This window comes from Oreochromis aureus, linkage group 16 (genome assembly GCF_013358895.1).
Source record: "Oreochromis aureus strain Israel breed Guangdong linkage group 16, ZZ_aureus, whole genome shotgun sequence".
NCBI classification, from domain to species: domain Eukaryota; kingdom Metazoa; phylum Chordata; class Actinopteri; order Cichliformes; family Cichlidae; genus Oreochromis; species Oreochromis aureus.
The window spans coordinates 23,600,929-23,615,419 of record NC_052957.1 but is presented as its reverse complement, the minus strand read 5'-3'; the positions used below and the strand labels follow the sequence as shown (position 1 = coordinate 23,615,419).

General features: G+C 39.1%; 2 protein-coding genes across 2 annotated transcripts in view; one reads left to right on the top strand and one right to left on the bottom strand.

Moving 5' to 3' along the window:
- Nucleotides 1-9,721, bottom strand: part of itgbl1 (integrin, beta-like 1) — a 49,773-nt gene extending 40,052 nt beyond the window's left edge. The window contains exons 1-2 of the mRNA XM_039600511.1: nt 9,483-9,721; nt 5,334-5,536 (exon numbers count right to left, since the gene is read on the bottom strand). Coding sequence (XP_039456445.1) covers nt 5,334-5,536; nt 9,483-9,574 — 295 coding nt within the window. The 5' untranslated portion in view covers nt 9,575-9,721. The remainder of the gene's footprint in view (nt 1-5,333; nt 5,537-9,482) is intronic.
- A 3,392-nt stretch (nt 9,722-13,113) lies between these two features.
- nalcn (sodium leak channel, non-selective) overlaps nt 13,114-14,491 on the top strand; it is a 65,134-nt gene continuing 63,756 nt past the window's right edge. The window contains exon 1 of the mRNA XM_031734692.2: nt 13,114-13,230. The gene's annotated coding sequence lies outside the window, so the exon portion shown is untranslated. The remainder of the gene's footprint in view (nt 13,231-14,491) is intronic.

Genomic DNA, 14,491 nt, shown 5'->3' with positions numbered 1-14,491 from the left:
CCTGAGCTAGTGTTTGAGGTTGAGAAGTACCAGCGTGATATAGTTGTACTCGCCTCAACAAAAAGCTTGGGTTCTGAAACCAGTCTCCTGTTGTGCGTCTGGACTGTATACCACTCCAGAGCTGCACTTGATTATGAGCAGGAGACTTAATGAGGTATACTTGTATCCTCCCAGTTCTGTACCTGTACTGCACTTTAGACTTTTCCCAAGTGGACGAAAATGTTGCCTCCTTGCACGTTTGGGTTGGGAAATGGGTTCTGACTGTTGTTTGTGCTTATGTGCAAAACAACAGTTCAGTGTTCCCAGTCTTATTGGAGTCCCTGGGTGGAGTGCTTGAAGGTGCCTCTGGGGATTCAATTGTCCTGGTGGGGTACTTCAGTGCTCACATGGGCAATAATGACACCTAGAGGGATGTGACTGGAAGGAAGTGGTGGAGGGGTTCTGCTTTGGTGGCTTCAGGATCACTTCTCTTTGCTATGGATGTGGTTCTCCTGGAAAGATCTCCAGCATGTGAGCCTCCTCGAAAGGATGGCTCGGCGCTCCCTTTGAGATAGGTTGAGAAACTTAGGCTACGTTCACACTGCAGGCGAAAACGCATCAAATCCGACTTTTTTGACCCTATGCGACCCATATCCGATCATGGTAAAACAGTTTGAACAGCACAAATCCGATATTTTCAAATCCGATCTGGGTCACTTTCGTATGTGGTACTGAAACCGATACATATCTGATGTTTTAGAACGCGACTGCTGTTTGAATGGTCATGTCGCATTAAATCCGTCTTTTACGTCACTGACACAAGACAGATGCCAATTATCAGCGCCTTAGAGGACAAACGAGAAAGCATCCATATATACCTCTGCACGGAGGTAGCAGCCACTGCTCCAAACAAGGCCATTGTTAAAGCACGGGCTCTCTTTTTTCTCAGTGTCCTTCTTTCTCCAATTAATTTGTCGATAATTTGTCGGTTACGACTGTGCAGAAATTGATAGACTGCTGCAACAACACCTACTAGCTCTGTAGCCGCCATTTTTACTTCCGTAAACAGAGCACGTTGAGTGTGACGTCTTCTTTTGTGCATGTGGGCCACTTTGAGGGCCGTGAACCGTTCACACTAGAGCGCGTTTGCTGTCACATTTTATTTGTAGTGTGAACAACCAGACAAAAAAAATCGGATTTAATTAAAAAATCGGAATTGAGCATTAAGACCTGCAGTGTGAACGTAGCCTTAGTCATGTAGGACATGCTCAGTGTAGAGCCAATATTTTCCACATCAAAAGGGACACATGAGGTGTTTTAGGCTTGTCCTATTGGAAGAACGCCCCGGTGCAGACTACAAACTATTATCAAAACCACTATGTTTAAAAGACTTAATGTTGAAATCAAATCCAACACTCGACTCCCCATGCCTCCCCTTCTCAGATCAGCACAGACATGGAAAGAAAGAGTGAGAGCCTGTGCCAGAAAGCTAAGGACACAGAGTTTTCAAATGAGTCATCAACAGAGGAGAAAAAGACAAAAGCATGTGAAAAAGATTATGGAAACTTTGCCACGTTGACCTTTGTTTCTTATAACAAGAGTGTTATTACATAACCTGCAAATAAACATAAACGCTCGAGCCAGACAAATCAGAGTTAGCACTTTTGGAACTTATCAAAGGTCACGTTTTCATGTACTGCAGCTTATTTTAAAATGAGAACATGGAGTCAGAGCAGGAAAATTTAAGCACAGTCGAAAAACAAACAGCTGAGTGAAATAACACGTTTCTGAACAGGTGGTGAACAGATGTTATTCCAGATCATCGTCCTTGCTCTACTATAAAATAGGATGGGATGTCTGTGGGAGGAAAAACACATGACAGCATCAATGTTTTATTGGACTTCTAGCTACAAATTCAACTGTTATTCAGCAAAAGCTCCAGTGTTATCAGATTTATTTTTGTGTCTGTTAAAAAAGACACCTTTTATATTTTGGTAGAATGTATGACATTTGTATATATGATAATATTTTGTATACAATAGTAATATGCAACAGGACAGCTAATTTTCTTCCCTGGTTTAAGTGACATGGCATATCATGAAATTGGCTTATTTAAAGCATGCTGTAATAAAAATAAAAATCTTGCACACAATATAATCCTGTCATGGAAGAAGCCGGTTTCACGCATGTAATTTTGAAGCAATTTTGAAACTGATAAGACATTTGTACATCTTTTTATATATGTAAAGAAAGAAAAAAACAGGCTGCAGCAAAAACCCAGAAAAGTCCATGGAGAGCTGGCAAATTGACTATAACAAGAGACAGGTAGCATGCAGGGAGACAAAAAGATGCACATTTACGCACATGAGGCCAACTGGGTAAGTGGTAACAGATGAACACAATTTAAGGAATAAACAAAGAGGAGGTAAAAGTCGAGGCAAGACATAGGAGACAATGACTAAGAAATTAAGACAGGAAATACAAAAGCTAAACTTAAGCTCCAATGGAAGCGATTCATAGTAATGTGGTGAGCAGACATCACAGTAAGTCAATAGCATTCGGCGACTTTAAGTGACTACTGGTGAGGTAGCCGCTGGTGAAGAGACAGTGGTACAGCTACAATAATCAGTAATCAATAATCATAAGTCAAAGAATATAAAGTAAGAATCCACAAAACCCCCAAAATAAATAAAAAAGAAAACCAAAACTCAAAACCTTGGGTTTGAAAACTCAGGACCAAGACATAATTAAGACAATTAAGACAATAATTATACTTTTATACTGACAATTAAGTATACAGAGAGAGCAATGATTTAATTGCTATCTGTGTAAAATGATCTTGGACATTTTATTTTGTAAGTATAACATCAGTACGCACTGGGTGAAAATAACTTTGACACTTTCGGGTATATTACGAATAGGCTACACAGACAGGCATATTATATTTAAATATAAATCTTCATGCTAAGTTGGCTTATATGTCAATCAAAAGAAACTAATACTACAAAGGTTATGAAAAGCAACCCAAAAAGGGATCGGGATCTCATTTTAGACCTGTGTTGAAAACATAATATTTTCCATGTGAGGCTCCAAAAAATGAACATGATATTATAACTCCTAGGCATGTCATAACAAATCAGTGTACAATATTTCAACCAAGAATTTAAATATATCACTATCATGCCTAAATGTATCCATAACCACCATCCGGCTTGACTTGTTGCTATGACTGAGAGAAATTGAACCAGGTCCAAGCTAAAATAACATCTAGGTGCCAGCAAAGCTTGTGGTTTTGGAAAAGAAAAAAAGGATACACTTTATCCCTTTGGAGAAAAATCTATTTGGATCTTATCAATGGGTGGTTGTGAAAGGCAGATAACAGCACTGCAGATAGAACTTGAGGGCCAGTCTTTGACAACAGACCCATGCTGCATGGGCCATTGTGGTTAGAGAGGTTAGGTGGGTGCTTTCGGGGCAAATCTTCTTCTCAGTGTGCTTTAAATGTGTTTTCTATGACCTGCTCCATGGGCAAATGATTTTGTGAGCGTATGGCTAGCTGTGTGTGTTACAATATGAGACTGAGCCTGATGATGCATGTGCGTGTGTGTGTGTGTGTCAGTCTGTCTGTCCGGGTGTGAAAATCCATCCTTCTCTTGATGCATTTAGGTTCCATTGGCAGTCTGTGTACTAGTGAGTGAAACCCCATTATCAGACTGAAGCAGGGCCTTGCTCCAGACTGCTGAACCATAATGAGCTCCTCACAGCAGCCAATTTGTCTACACAAATAAATCACTCTACCCCTCACACGCAAGCACACCCACACACACGGATATATATCTTCTTTAGAACTGGTCTGCATGCACACATATCTCCATTAAACCTTGACATTCATAGAACAGTGGCCAAAGAGGACAATGCACAAAAAAAGATGAGAACTATTTTTCCCTCCATTGCCATTGAGGAGCCAGCATTTCTCATACCCTCCAAAGTACCACATATGATAAATGCATATTAAGCCTTGGTAACAGATTGCAAATTGAGTTTACGTGAACATGTTGTCTAAAATGTTTGCCTGTTTATTTTGTACATTTGTTCACAGCTAATGTAGGCCAGTACAAAAGCCCTGTGATATAGCTTAACACTGTGAGAATCAAATCAGCTTGGTTTGTTTGAAACCAGATATTATAAGCCTAAAGTAATACATTTGGACAGAGCACAACAAACTTTAAACACAACACGGGTCTACTACAAAACAACTGCTCTGAGCAGTTCAGCCAATGAATTCAAACAATGCCCCGAATAGGATATAATCTATTATTACATATATTTAATTCACAGTTGTTGTTTCCTGTATTAGTGCTAATAAAAGATGACCATCAACTAGTCACAAAGTTACAAAAAAATAGTAACACTGGTCATTGTTATAGTATGTTACATCAGACTGCATCAGGTTTAGTTACATTTAGCTAATAAACAGGCAACTGTGTAAAATCATAGCAGTTTTATACTTTCTGATATATCTACGCCTTTATGACTTAAACTATTCACCAACCATGATTCAACTTGCTCTTGGGTGCAGGTGCACTCTAAAGTGTTCTTTCTGTGAACTTATAAAATTTCAAGCAGCAGGGTAAGTTCAAAGCCGTTCCTTCCAACAAAAGCTAATGCCTCGGTAACATTTGAGAACCAACCAGCTGCCTATTACCAGCGAAACCCTTTGAAGTACTGCCAAGACAATGTGGGCTGTCAATTACACAATATTGCACCCTTCTGACTCTGAAATACAGGTGAAACAAAAATACCCTAAAACCATTCCAAGTCTGAATTACAAAATTCATATCAAATGAATATTAATGCCTATTAAGGCCAAAACTAATATGAAAGACATTTTGATGATTAAGGTTTCCATTCTTCCTGCACCTGGCTGGAGCAAACACTGCACTTCAGGTGCACAGTTTATTTGCCAAACTCCTCTGATGTAAGCCCACAGTGAAGAGTTCTGTTGCATCACTTACTGAACCATCACTAACAACCATATCTAAGAGGTAAAATATGTGCAGCATGTCTCTAGAATTCAGATCATGTGTAAAAAAAAAGTATTTTTACTGTAATAGAAACCCATATAACTGTGTTAGGTATCAGTAAATGTAGTGTGCGTTAAAATGTGACTCCAAATCTTCCCATTTAAGTGTTTAATAGTGACAAGTAACTAAGACAAGTTTCACTATTGCTGTATTAAATAGTGCACTGAAACATGTGCCAAAAGAGATCCTGTGCCTGTCTCTGAGATGCCAGTAGTTTTGGCAAAATAGCTCCATTTGAGACCTTAGGAATGAGGACAGGATCATACGTACCGTTGCAGGTTTTCCCATTATATGTAACACAGACCCAGTCGTGGCACTCGCAGCGTGGACCGAAGAACTTCCCGGGTTCTATGGCCTCGCAGATGCAAATGCCGCAGTTACATTTTCCCCTTCCGCTGCAGATCTTACCATCAGGCGTCCGGCAGCGGCGCAAGGATGACTCTGTGGACAGCTTGCAAACACCACCCACCTGGCTGGGAAAAAGATAGATCAGATTTTCCACAACTTTTATTATGAGGTTAAAGTTTAAGTGTGTTCACACCTGTTTTTGTTGCAAATCCAAATGGAAAAGCCATATTTCCTCAGTCATGCATCAGCGTCTCTCTTTAAACATATAAGGAGACCTATTCAAGATATTTGGTATGTACGGTAGGACTTAACACATGTAGCTTTCAGTGCAATGGCTTGGAAGAAAGAAGTCTAAGAAAACAAAAGTGGGAAGAATGTAACACACAGCCCATATATTTGAGTCTTTATCGAGTAATAACAAACGCCTAGGAAACACACACACGACCACATGCACAGCTAATAAATTCAAATAAACCAAATCGTACAGACACAAATGCACTTTTCATTTAGCACACTCTGGAGCTGTTTTCTGAGTTTTACCCTAAAGCGTTTCTGAGTGAGATTTGTTTCATTTGGATGCCGTCTGGCATTCTTTTTTAAATCCCTGCCCTCTCTTGATATTGGCCAGATGTCCGCGTTTGAAACCTGGACACATTTCAAAAAATCAACAGCTCAAGTGTTCTTGACACTCCTATTAAAATTAAATACAGAATGCGATTGTCCTGAGTGTCACGGGGAGGTTATACAAGCCCCATTTCACACTGACTTTAATCAGTAATGGCCCTTTTAAGCCTGATCACAGAGCTCAGCCACACGATGCAATGAACTGAAATGTATCTGATCACATTTATTCATTTTTTTATTTATTTTACGGCAGCATGACATTCAAATGACCTTTGTGGATTGTGTTACTCTGTCCAGTTCAGCTGATCAGTGGTAGATCTGGTTAATGCCTGGCTTTTGTTCTGTAGAGTACCTCCCTCAATACAACCAGAATTCCACAAAATAGTAAAATAGCATTCCAATTCATAGAATTAATGCTTGGTGAAGAGAGTCTAACTTGCTCCTCATTAGAATTTTGGACTTTCCTTGGTTTTAACACTTGGGTTTTGTTTAACTGGGTTTTTTTTCTCCTTGTTACTATGTTCCCAGGGGACAGTAGTAACTTTCTTGGCTATCCAAGAAAATAAAAACTGCAAAATGTACAGTTTTAATTAACTGACTGAAGAAAGACATTGGACCGGCCATCACTTCTTACCACTTCTTCAAAGAAATTGGGCAAATTGCTCTGAGCACCAAAACCTTGCCAAAAGTATTCACTCGCCCATCCACATCATTGAATTTTGGTACTTCAATCACTTTCATGGCCACAGGTGTATAAAATCAAGTACCAAGGTATGAGGACTGCTTCTACAAACATTTGTGAAAGAATGCGTCACTCTCAGGAGCTCAGTGAATTTCAGAGTGGTACTGTGATAGGATGCCATCTGTGCAACTAGTTGAGTTGTGAAATTTCCCCACTACTAAATATTCCACAGTTAGTGGGATTATAACAAAGTGGAGACGACAGCAATTCACCCACAAAGCAGTAGGCCATGTAAACTCACAGCGCACGGTCAGGGGATGCCAAGGTTTCAATGGCTGAGCAGCTGCATCCAAGCCTTACATCACCAAGCACAATGCAAAGTGCCCAAACTAGTGGTGGAAAGCCACAACTGGACTCTACAGCCATGTTTTCTAGAGCGACGACTCACACTTCTCCATCTGGCAATCCACTGGATGAGTGGTTTGGCAGTTGCCAGGAGAACTGTACTTGTCTAACTGCACTGAGCCAAGGGTGAAGTTTGGTGGGGTGGGGGGGATTATGGTGTAGGGTTGTTTTTCAGAAGTTGGGCTCAGCCCCTTAATTCCAGTGAAAGGAATGCTTACTGCTTCAGCATACCAAGACATTTCAGACAATTTTATGCTCCCAACTCAGGATTATTCATCATAGATAACAGTTTGTTCAGAGACTTCCTCTCCACCACTGTGTCAGAGGTGTCCAGTTCGCAGCTAACGACAGACACAGTCTTCAAAAACACTTTATTCAGTCTGTTGGTGTCACCGGCTTTGATGGTGCTTCCCCAGCAGACCACAGCAAGGTAAACTGCACTTACTACAACTGAGTGATAGAAAATCATTTAGCTGCAAACATTAAAAGTAAATAGTAAATAGAGACTGTTTATTCTTGTATGAATCCTCAGTGTTGATCTTCCTATTCAGCCTGTTGACAACTTGTACTGCTCCCTTATATAAATACAGGTCTGTAGCCATCCTCCTCCTTCTGAAGTCAATCACCATATCTCAGGTGTTATTCACATTCTGAAGCATACATTTTCCCCCAGACCACTCAAAAAATAAAATAAAATAAAATAAAATCATCCACTAGTACTCTGTACTCTTGGTCCTGCCCATCACTAATACAGCCAACCATTGCAGAATCATCTCAGTATTTCTGTAGATAGCATGATCACGGCTCATACAAAGGTATACAGGGTGAACAGGAATGTACATCACCAGATCACCAAATCAGAAAGAGCACTGCCCAATCTCACATACTATGTCCTGTCTGTCAGATAGTAAGTAATCCATGAGATGTAGCTTCTCTCTAAGAAGCAGCAGCTTATTCATGTTTTTGTTTTTGTTTTGTTTTTTTTAAAAGGTGGTAGCACATTGCACTACACTGTTTAGCTTTTTAAACTTTTAAAGCTTTTAATAATAGCACAAAATATCTGAGACGTGAGTACCCAGTCCATTTCCCGTTTCTAGACTATCTTCAAAGATGTATTTTCAGTCCTTAGTTTTATTACATTTGAGTCACATTAGGAAACATTTTTTGTATCATCGAGTATGGAAAAAAAAGCCTATGAGCCCGATGGGCATCATGTGACTTGTTGTTCCACAGGGGCTCCTCTTAAAGGCCTTTTAGAGAGAAAGGTGTGGATTAAAAATAAAGCTGATATAGCGTTACCATAGTTTTATGACTACAGGTGGAGCTCTACAACCTTAATCCATGTGCTCTAAGGATGTTGTGTGGGCTGAGCATAATATGGATATTGCATAGCACTCCTTGGCTGTGCTTACAGAATTGAGGTTACAAGGCATAACTTTGTTGCTTAGCATTTTTACACTTTATTTAACACTGCTAGGTCAATATGATGACATAACTGGCAAACAAATAAAACACAAATTATTCAAATGTATGTTGGAAAAACTGAAGAAAGTATTGCAACTACCTGGATTCCCAGTAGCTGTTGCTTTCTGCAATGCATGTGTGGGTTAGCTGCAGCTGTTCAATAAATATCCCCTGTACACTACATATGCAATGTAATCACTACAGAGGCACGGTGCACCTGCTAAAGAGTAAACACCCACAACTTTATGTCATCGTTAAATATTTACAGTTCTGCTAACCAGGGCTCGACTTTAGAGTAGCAAGGTAAACAGAAATGAGTCTTATATTCGTTACTGTATCCAGTTTCAGTGACTGACTTGATGTCCTTTTGTTTCCATTTACAGTTTGTATTAGAGGTTTAAACTTGAATGTTCGTTGTTTCGGTAAAAACAAGTAAAAGCTCTGATACAAAATAATTCATTGCAATTACCCTTTTCTGTTGCATAATATGGGCTTTTCCTCCTTATTTTGATTTTGCTTGTTGCTATAAACTGATACCACAGCAAATCCTTTTAAACTGGAGATTTGTTTTTCTCACAATAAGCTCAACTGCAAAAGAATGTAAGCTGAGCTGTGCAAAAAGAAAGTAAAACAAAACAGAAAAAAAGTTTGCATCCAATGTTAGACGACAGAATCCGAGACACACGCAGCATTATGATAGCAAGTAAAGTGGCATAAAGAAAACTGCACAGGAAACAAGTGTAAACTATAGGAATAGACTTTCCTAAACTTTCCCACATTGCACTCTCTAAGTGTCGCCTTTGTCAGCAAAAGTCTGCACCTCCCTTTTCCTTCTTGCTCTCCAAGCTATCCTAAAATAAACAAGAAAAACAACAAAAAAAACAAAGCAAACTCACCTCACCGACTGCAACAAAGAGTCCTCAATGAAAGAGAGAAGGATCAGAAACAACGGCACTAACATGGACTGTACCAAAACCTCAGTGTGCATGTTTAAATCCCACAGAAAGCTGAAGTAAAGTAGCTTGAAGGAATGCCCCAATCCTTCACTCCTGAAACAGACAGGAAGAGAAGGGAGAGGGAGAGGGAAAAGAAAAGGAGTAAAGGAGAGAAAACGCAGCAGGCTGGCCTGAACTGGCTCGGTTCCTTCAGAGGCCAACAGTCCTCCACATGCAAGTGCCTTTGATTAGTCTTGACTCTCAGACACAGTCCTGGGCAGGAGCTAAAGTAGGGAAACCTGCCAAAATGAAAAGCTAAGTCACCAGTTTGAGAAGTAATTAGAAGCAGACGGCTTCTCTAAATTTTTTTTGTTTCAATCTTTCCCCTTTCCTTTTCCAGATGATCTCTCTACGTTGCAGTGTTTTTATTTCTAAGTTTTCTTTTGGTGTTTTAATAATAAATAAGATCCAGAGTCAAAGGAGGCAAGCCCCCGCCCCAGTATTTAGAGCGTATCCATTTGTCATAAAAGAAGCCGAGGAATTGTTCAGAGAAACTGCTTGAAGATGAATGTCTTGCTCTTATTCCAACATTATGAATTCAAATCAGTAGTTCACAAAACCAATAAGTCTTTTGTGGTAAACACAAAAACACATATATATGAACACAACACAAAATGCTGTGATCTTTGTGAGTAGCTGCACAGCTTGTCCTCTAGCATCATGTTCCTTTAGGTTGAAGGAAGTGGAGGAGAAAAGGAGCAGCGGGTTGAATATTGACTAAGTGTGAGCCACATTTCTGATGTTTGCACAAATACAAGAAATAAGAGTAAATCATGGCTTTAGTGAGTTGACTTAGCAGGGATAATATTAAATAATGATAATAAGAATAATTATTTGAAAGCAAAGCAAACCTCTGCTCTGGCAAACAGGTATATTCCTGTATACGGTGAATTGTTAGCATGGTGCCGCTTTGGGTTTTTTGTTGTCAATTTTTCTTTGTAAAATTCATACAGAAAACAAAAAGATATCTTGGTTATGTTTACAGGAGATGGAGTGATGTTCTGCATTTCACATCTATGACATGAAAACTGATCAAAACAACTTTGTGTTGGATAATTATCTTGCAAACTGGACAAAAAGAAAAGAAAAACTGTTCACATTTTATCATAATAATTGATACTTTGATAAGCAAAGCCCTTTAATGTGGCAGCTGTTGCAGTTTTATTCCATGGTAGCTTTATCTATAATAATGTTATTTACCTCCAAAATAATAGGGAATTGAGGCTTTAAATAAATGGTATAGTGCACGATGTTCAATGTTGTGTACAAAATAACAGTAGAGTAGAAACAGAAAGTAGCATAACAGAGGAGTACTTAGGGTACTGCATAACAGTTTTGAGCCACTTCCCATTAGAAACACTGGATATAGGTGCAGTGATTTATTGAAACATACATAAACATAAGTGGAAATACAGCACATAGAGCACAAACAGATTTTATACAGTTCTAACGAGCTGCAAAGTCAATATTTGGTACGACTATCTTTATTCTTCAACATAGCCTGAACTTTCTTAGACAAGCTTACTTGTAATAGCCTTCAGGAATAGTTCTCCAGCTTCATGAAGCTCTACTGTGGATGTTGGCTGCCTTTTGTTCTGTTTTCTGTCAAGATGATCGCACACTGCTTCAATAATGTTGAGTTTCAGACTCTGGGGAGGCTAATCCATACTCATAGTGTTCCATTGTATGTTTTTTCTATTCAGGTATGCTTTTACTACAATGGCATGGAGATTGTGATCATTGCCATGTTGAAAAATGAGGCCCTATGAGGCCCTACTGTATGAGGCATCATACAGTATCATCTGGAAAGAGTCTGATCAGACTCTTTCCAGATGATACTGTATGGTGGATAAAACTCTGACCACAGTTTTCTGCATTCATAATTCAGTTCAATGTTGACACCACTGACTTAGAGCAAATGCACTCACAAACCATAATAAAATAACTGTGTTTTACAGATTTACACTGTTGAACCTCCTTCATACATATTGACGAGAATTTTGATCCAAATGTTTTAATTTGAATTCATCCCTTTATAAGACCTGTTGCTAATTATTTTAAGCCCTTCCACAGAGACCATTTCATCAATAAAGAGTAGATGGGTCAACTTAAGGGTCAGATGGATTTCTCATGTCTCGTGTCTTTGCTGGATTTTTTCCCATTTCTTAAGGATATCACTCAAGATACTGTTGAACTACTGCACATAGTTTTTTGGGCTGACAAGTTGGGCTAACAGCTCTTTGGAAATCACTTTGTTTGTGCAAAAATACTATGTCATGCCTGTTGAACTGTTATTGTTGACATTTTTAGCAGATTTGACTAAAGAAATTGGAATGAATTATGTGTTTTATGACAGGCTGCTAATAAAAAGTGCCTAAAAATACAAATAACCCATAAAATGGGTTATTTGCTAGGTTTGTCTGTTATGCTGTTAAATTATGCATAGACACAACACTGGTTTATCCTTTGAATGAGTCATAGGTCAGTTTTAAGTGGTTTAACAAGACACCTGAATCTCTGCATGTAATCCAGATGCCCCACTAAATATGGCCCCTACAATGCCAAAACAAAATGTAGCCCATAATATATATAATGGTTGCTCAGATGGAGTTCAGGTCAAAATCACACTATCATAGCTCACTAAAATACTGAAATAGAATGAGGTGATTAGCAGGCTTAATTTCCCTACTAGAGCAATTCAGAAGATTATATTTAACAACAATGCACATCAATGGCAAATAATCAACCGGTTCTAAGAGATACTGCCGCACCTCTGGGTGATTTCAAGCAACTAAATGGCGAAAGGATATTTTGGTTAAAACCAATCTGCATCTCAGTTACTGAATTTACTACGACCGAAACTACACTCACGTTTGGACAATATACCCAGCCATGCAATATCAAATCAGGTGAAGCCAGGTCACTTGAAATATCACAGAAATTTAGTAAGAAATCCAAGTTTTCACTTTTGTACTTTACTTTCTATAACATGAAAAGCACAGTTGTGATTTAACACACATCCAGTGGTTGTATTCTTTCAAGAATTGCCCTCTTTGTAACGATATATTGCTTCTACTGTTTATTTATATGTATGTGTTTATGTATATCTGATAGTTATCCATTGTTACTGCTTTCTCTCTTACTAATCTTAGAGTATAAACAAGTAATTTAATAAAATTTAAATAATCAAATATGGCAAATATGATTATTAAAATGCATATTAAATTTAATTAATTGTTAGGACAAACCTATCTTCAGACAACTGTCTCTACATTTTGTACTGTCTTTGAGCAAATCTGTCTCATAGACAAGCTTTGCCAACCTGATAAGCATGTTTGTGTATCAGCTTGGCAAAGGAGTGGAAACAAAGTTAATAATAATAATAATGACATAGTCTGATCAAATTAACTGTGTATCAAGTGATTACCAATAATGCAAATAAATATACTTGTATGATGTGATAGAGCAGCATGGCGAGCTTAAACTGTTACCACGGAAACGGCTGCGCGCCTCCGCAGCACGCACTGGTGCTGTTGATGTGATTGCTACCTGCGCGCTCCCGCGTTCTCCATACGATCCCAACACAGCCGGAAAACAGCTGATGTCATGGACAGTGCTGGACGCGGCAGATAAAAGAAACCCTCCTCTCGTAAGTGATTCAACGTGTTTCTTCTCTCTGCTTCTCCACCCGTCGCGAGTCACTTTCAGCAGTTACGTTTTTAGGATGCGTCTGAGGCTAGGTGCTGCCGCGCGCTAGCTTACTGGTCCTCCAGGAAGTGAGGAAAATCTCATCCTCCGGAGTAGGCCTTCGTGAAACATTGCCGTGTATTTGCTACGCTGTCACGTGGTCAGGTTGTTACGTATTATATAGCTTCATGTAGGCCCTATACTTGAACATATTCATGTATATTGTTGTATTTAGCTTGCTTTTGCGCCTATAGCACCTGCTCATATTCGTTTCCATAGTAACCTTGGCTCGTCCGACGTCATTCATTCAGCTTTCAGTCACAGTATGGATATCCAGCGGTTTGACAGCCATTTTGCACGACGTGGGGTCGGTCATATGCTGCAGCCTGTCAGTGGCTTTCCCGAAATGGTTTTAGGATTTCACATTTGCTCGTGAGCCCCTCGTGGTTTCCAATCAGGAAGCCTGATCCTGGTGTTCCTTCTCTGACATCGATTAATTAGAACATTTTCAAGGTTATATAAGCACCTCATCACAGTTTGTGCAGTTATGGTCTCAAGAAGAAACCTTAAAACATAGGAGAAATGCTACAAGCATTACAGGAACATTGGCATCCTGTAATATTTAATGCTGGGGATCCACTAGTTTAAACACCTGGGCCAATGTAAATTTGTTCATTTTCATTTTGCTGTAACTGTTCAGTTTTAAAATCTTTCACAGCTTCACGACACTTCCTGGAACATCTATCCAGTGATTTGATCTGACAAAGCAGATAAACACCAGCTCCTGAAAGTGGAAAATGTCATTTTATTTGCAAAAAAAGGCCAGCGTCACACAACTGTTGGCTGCTACCAATGCTGAGCTGTGCATCCCTTTGGAATGCATTTGAATACAATCAGTCATTAGGTGACATACTAAGTGCTATTCGATATTTAATGTTGACATCATCAAAAAATCACAATATTTAACATCTGTATCAACATACAATATTTCTGAATAAGATGAATGTGAGTTTGAAATGTGAAGTGGGTCACTCATAGTAGTAGTTACACATTTATCATCCTGCAGAGCCAGCTGTTTCAGATGTGTGAAGCATTGGAGTGTCTTTTAGGTCTTTGCTTTTGCTGTAATGGCTTACCACTTTACTTTTCATTGTCACCACTCTCCGCTTTTGTCAGCCTCATTTTAAATATACCCACACTACTGGCCTACCATTGAATAGTTG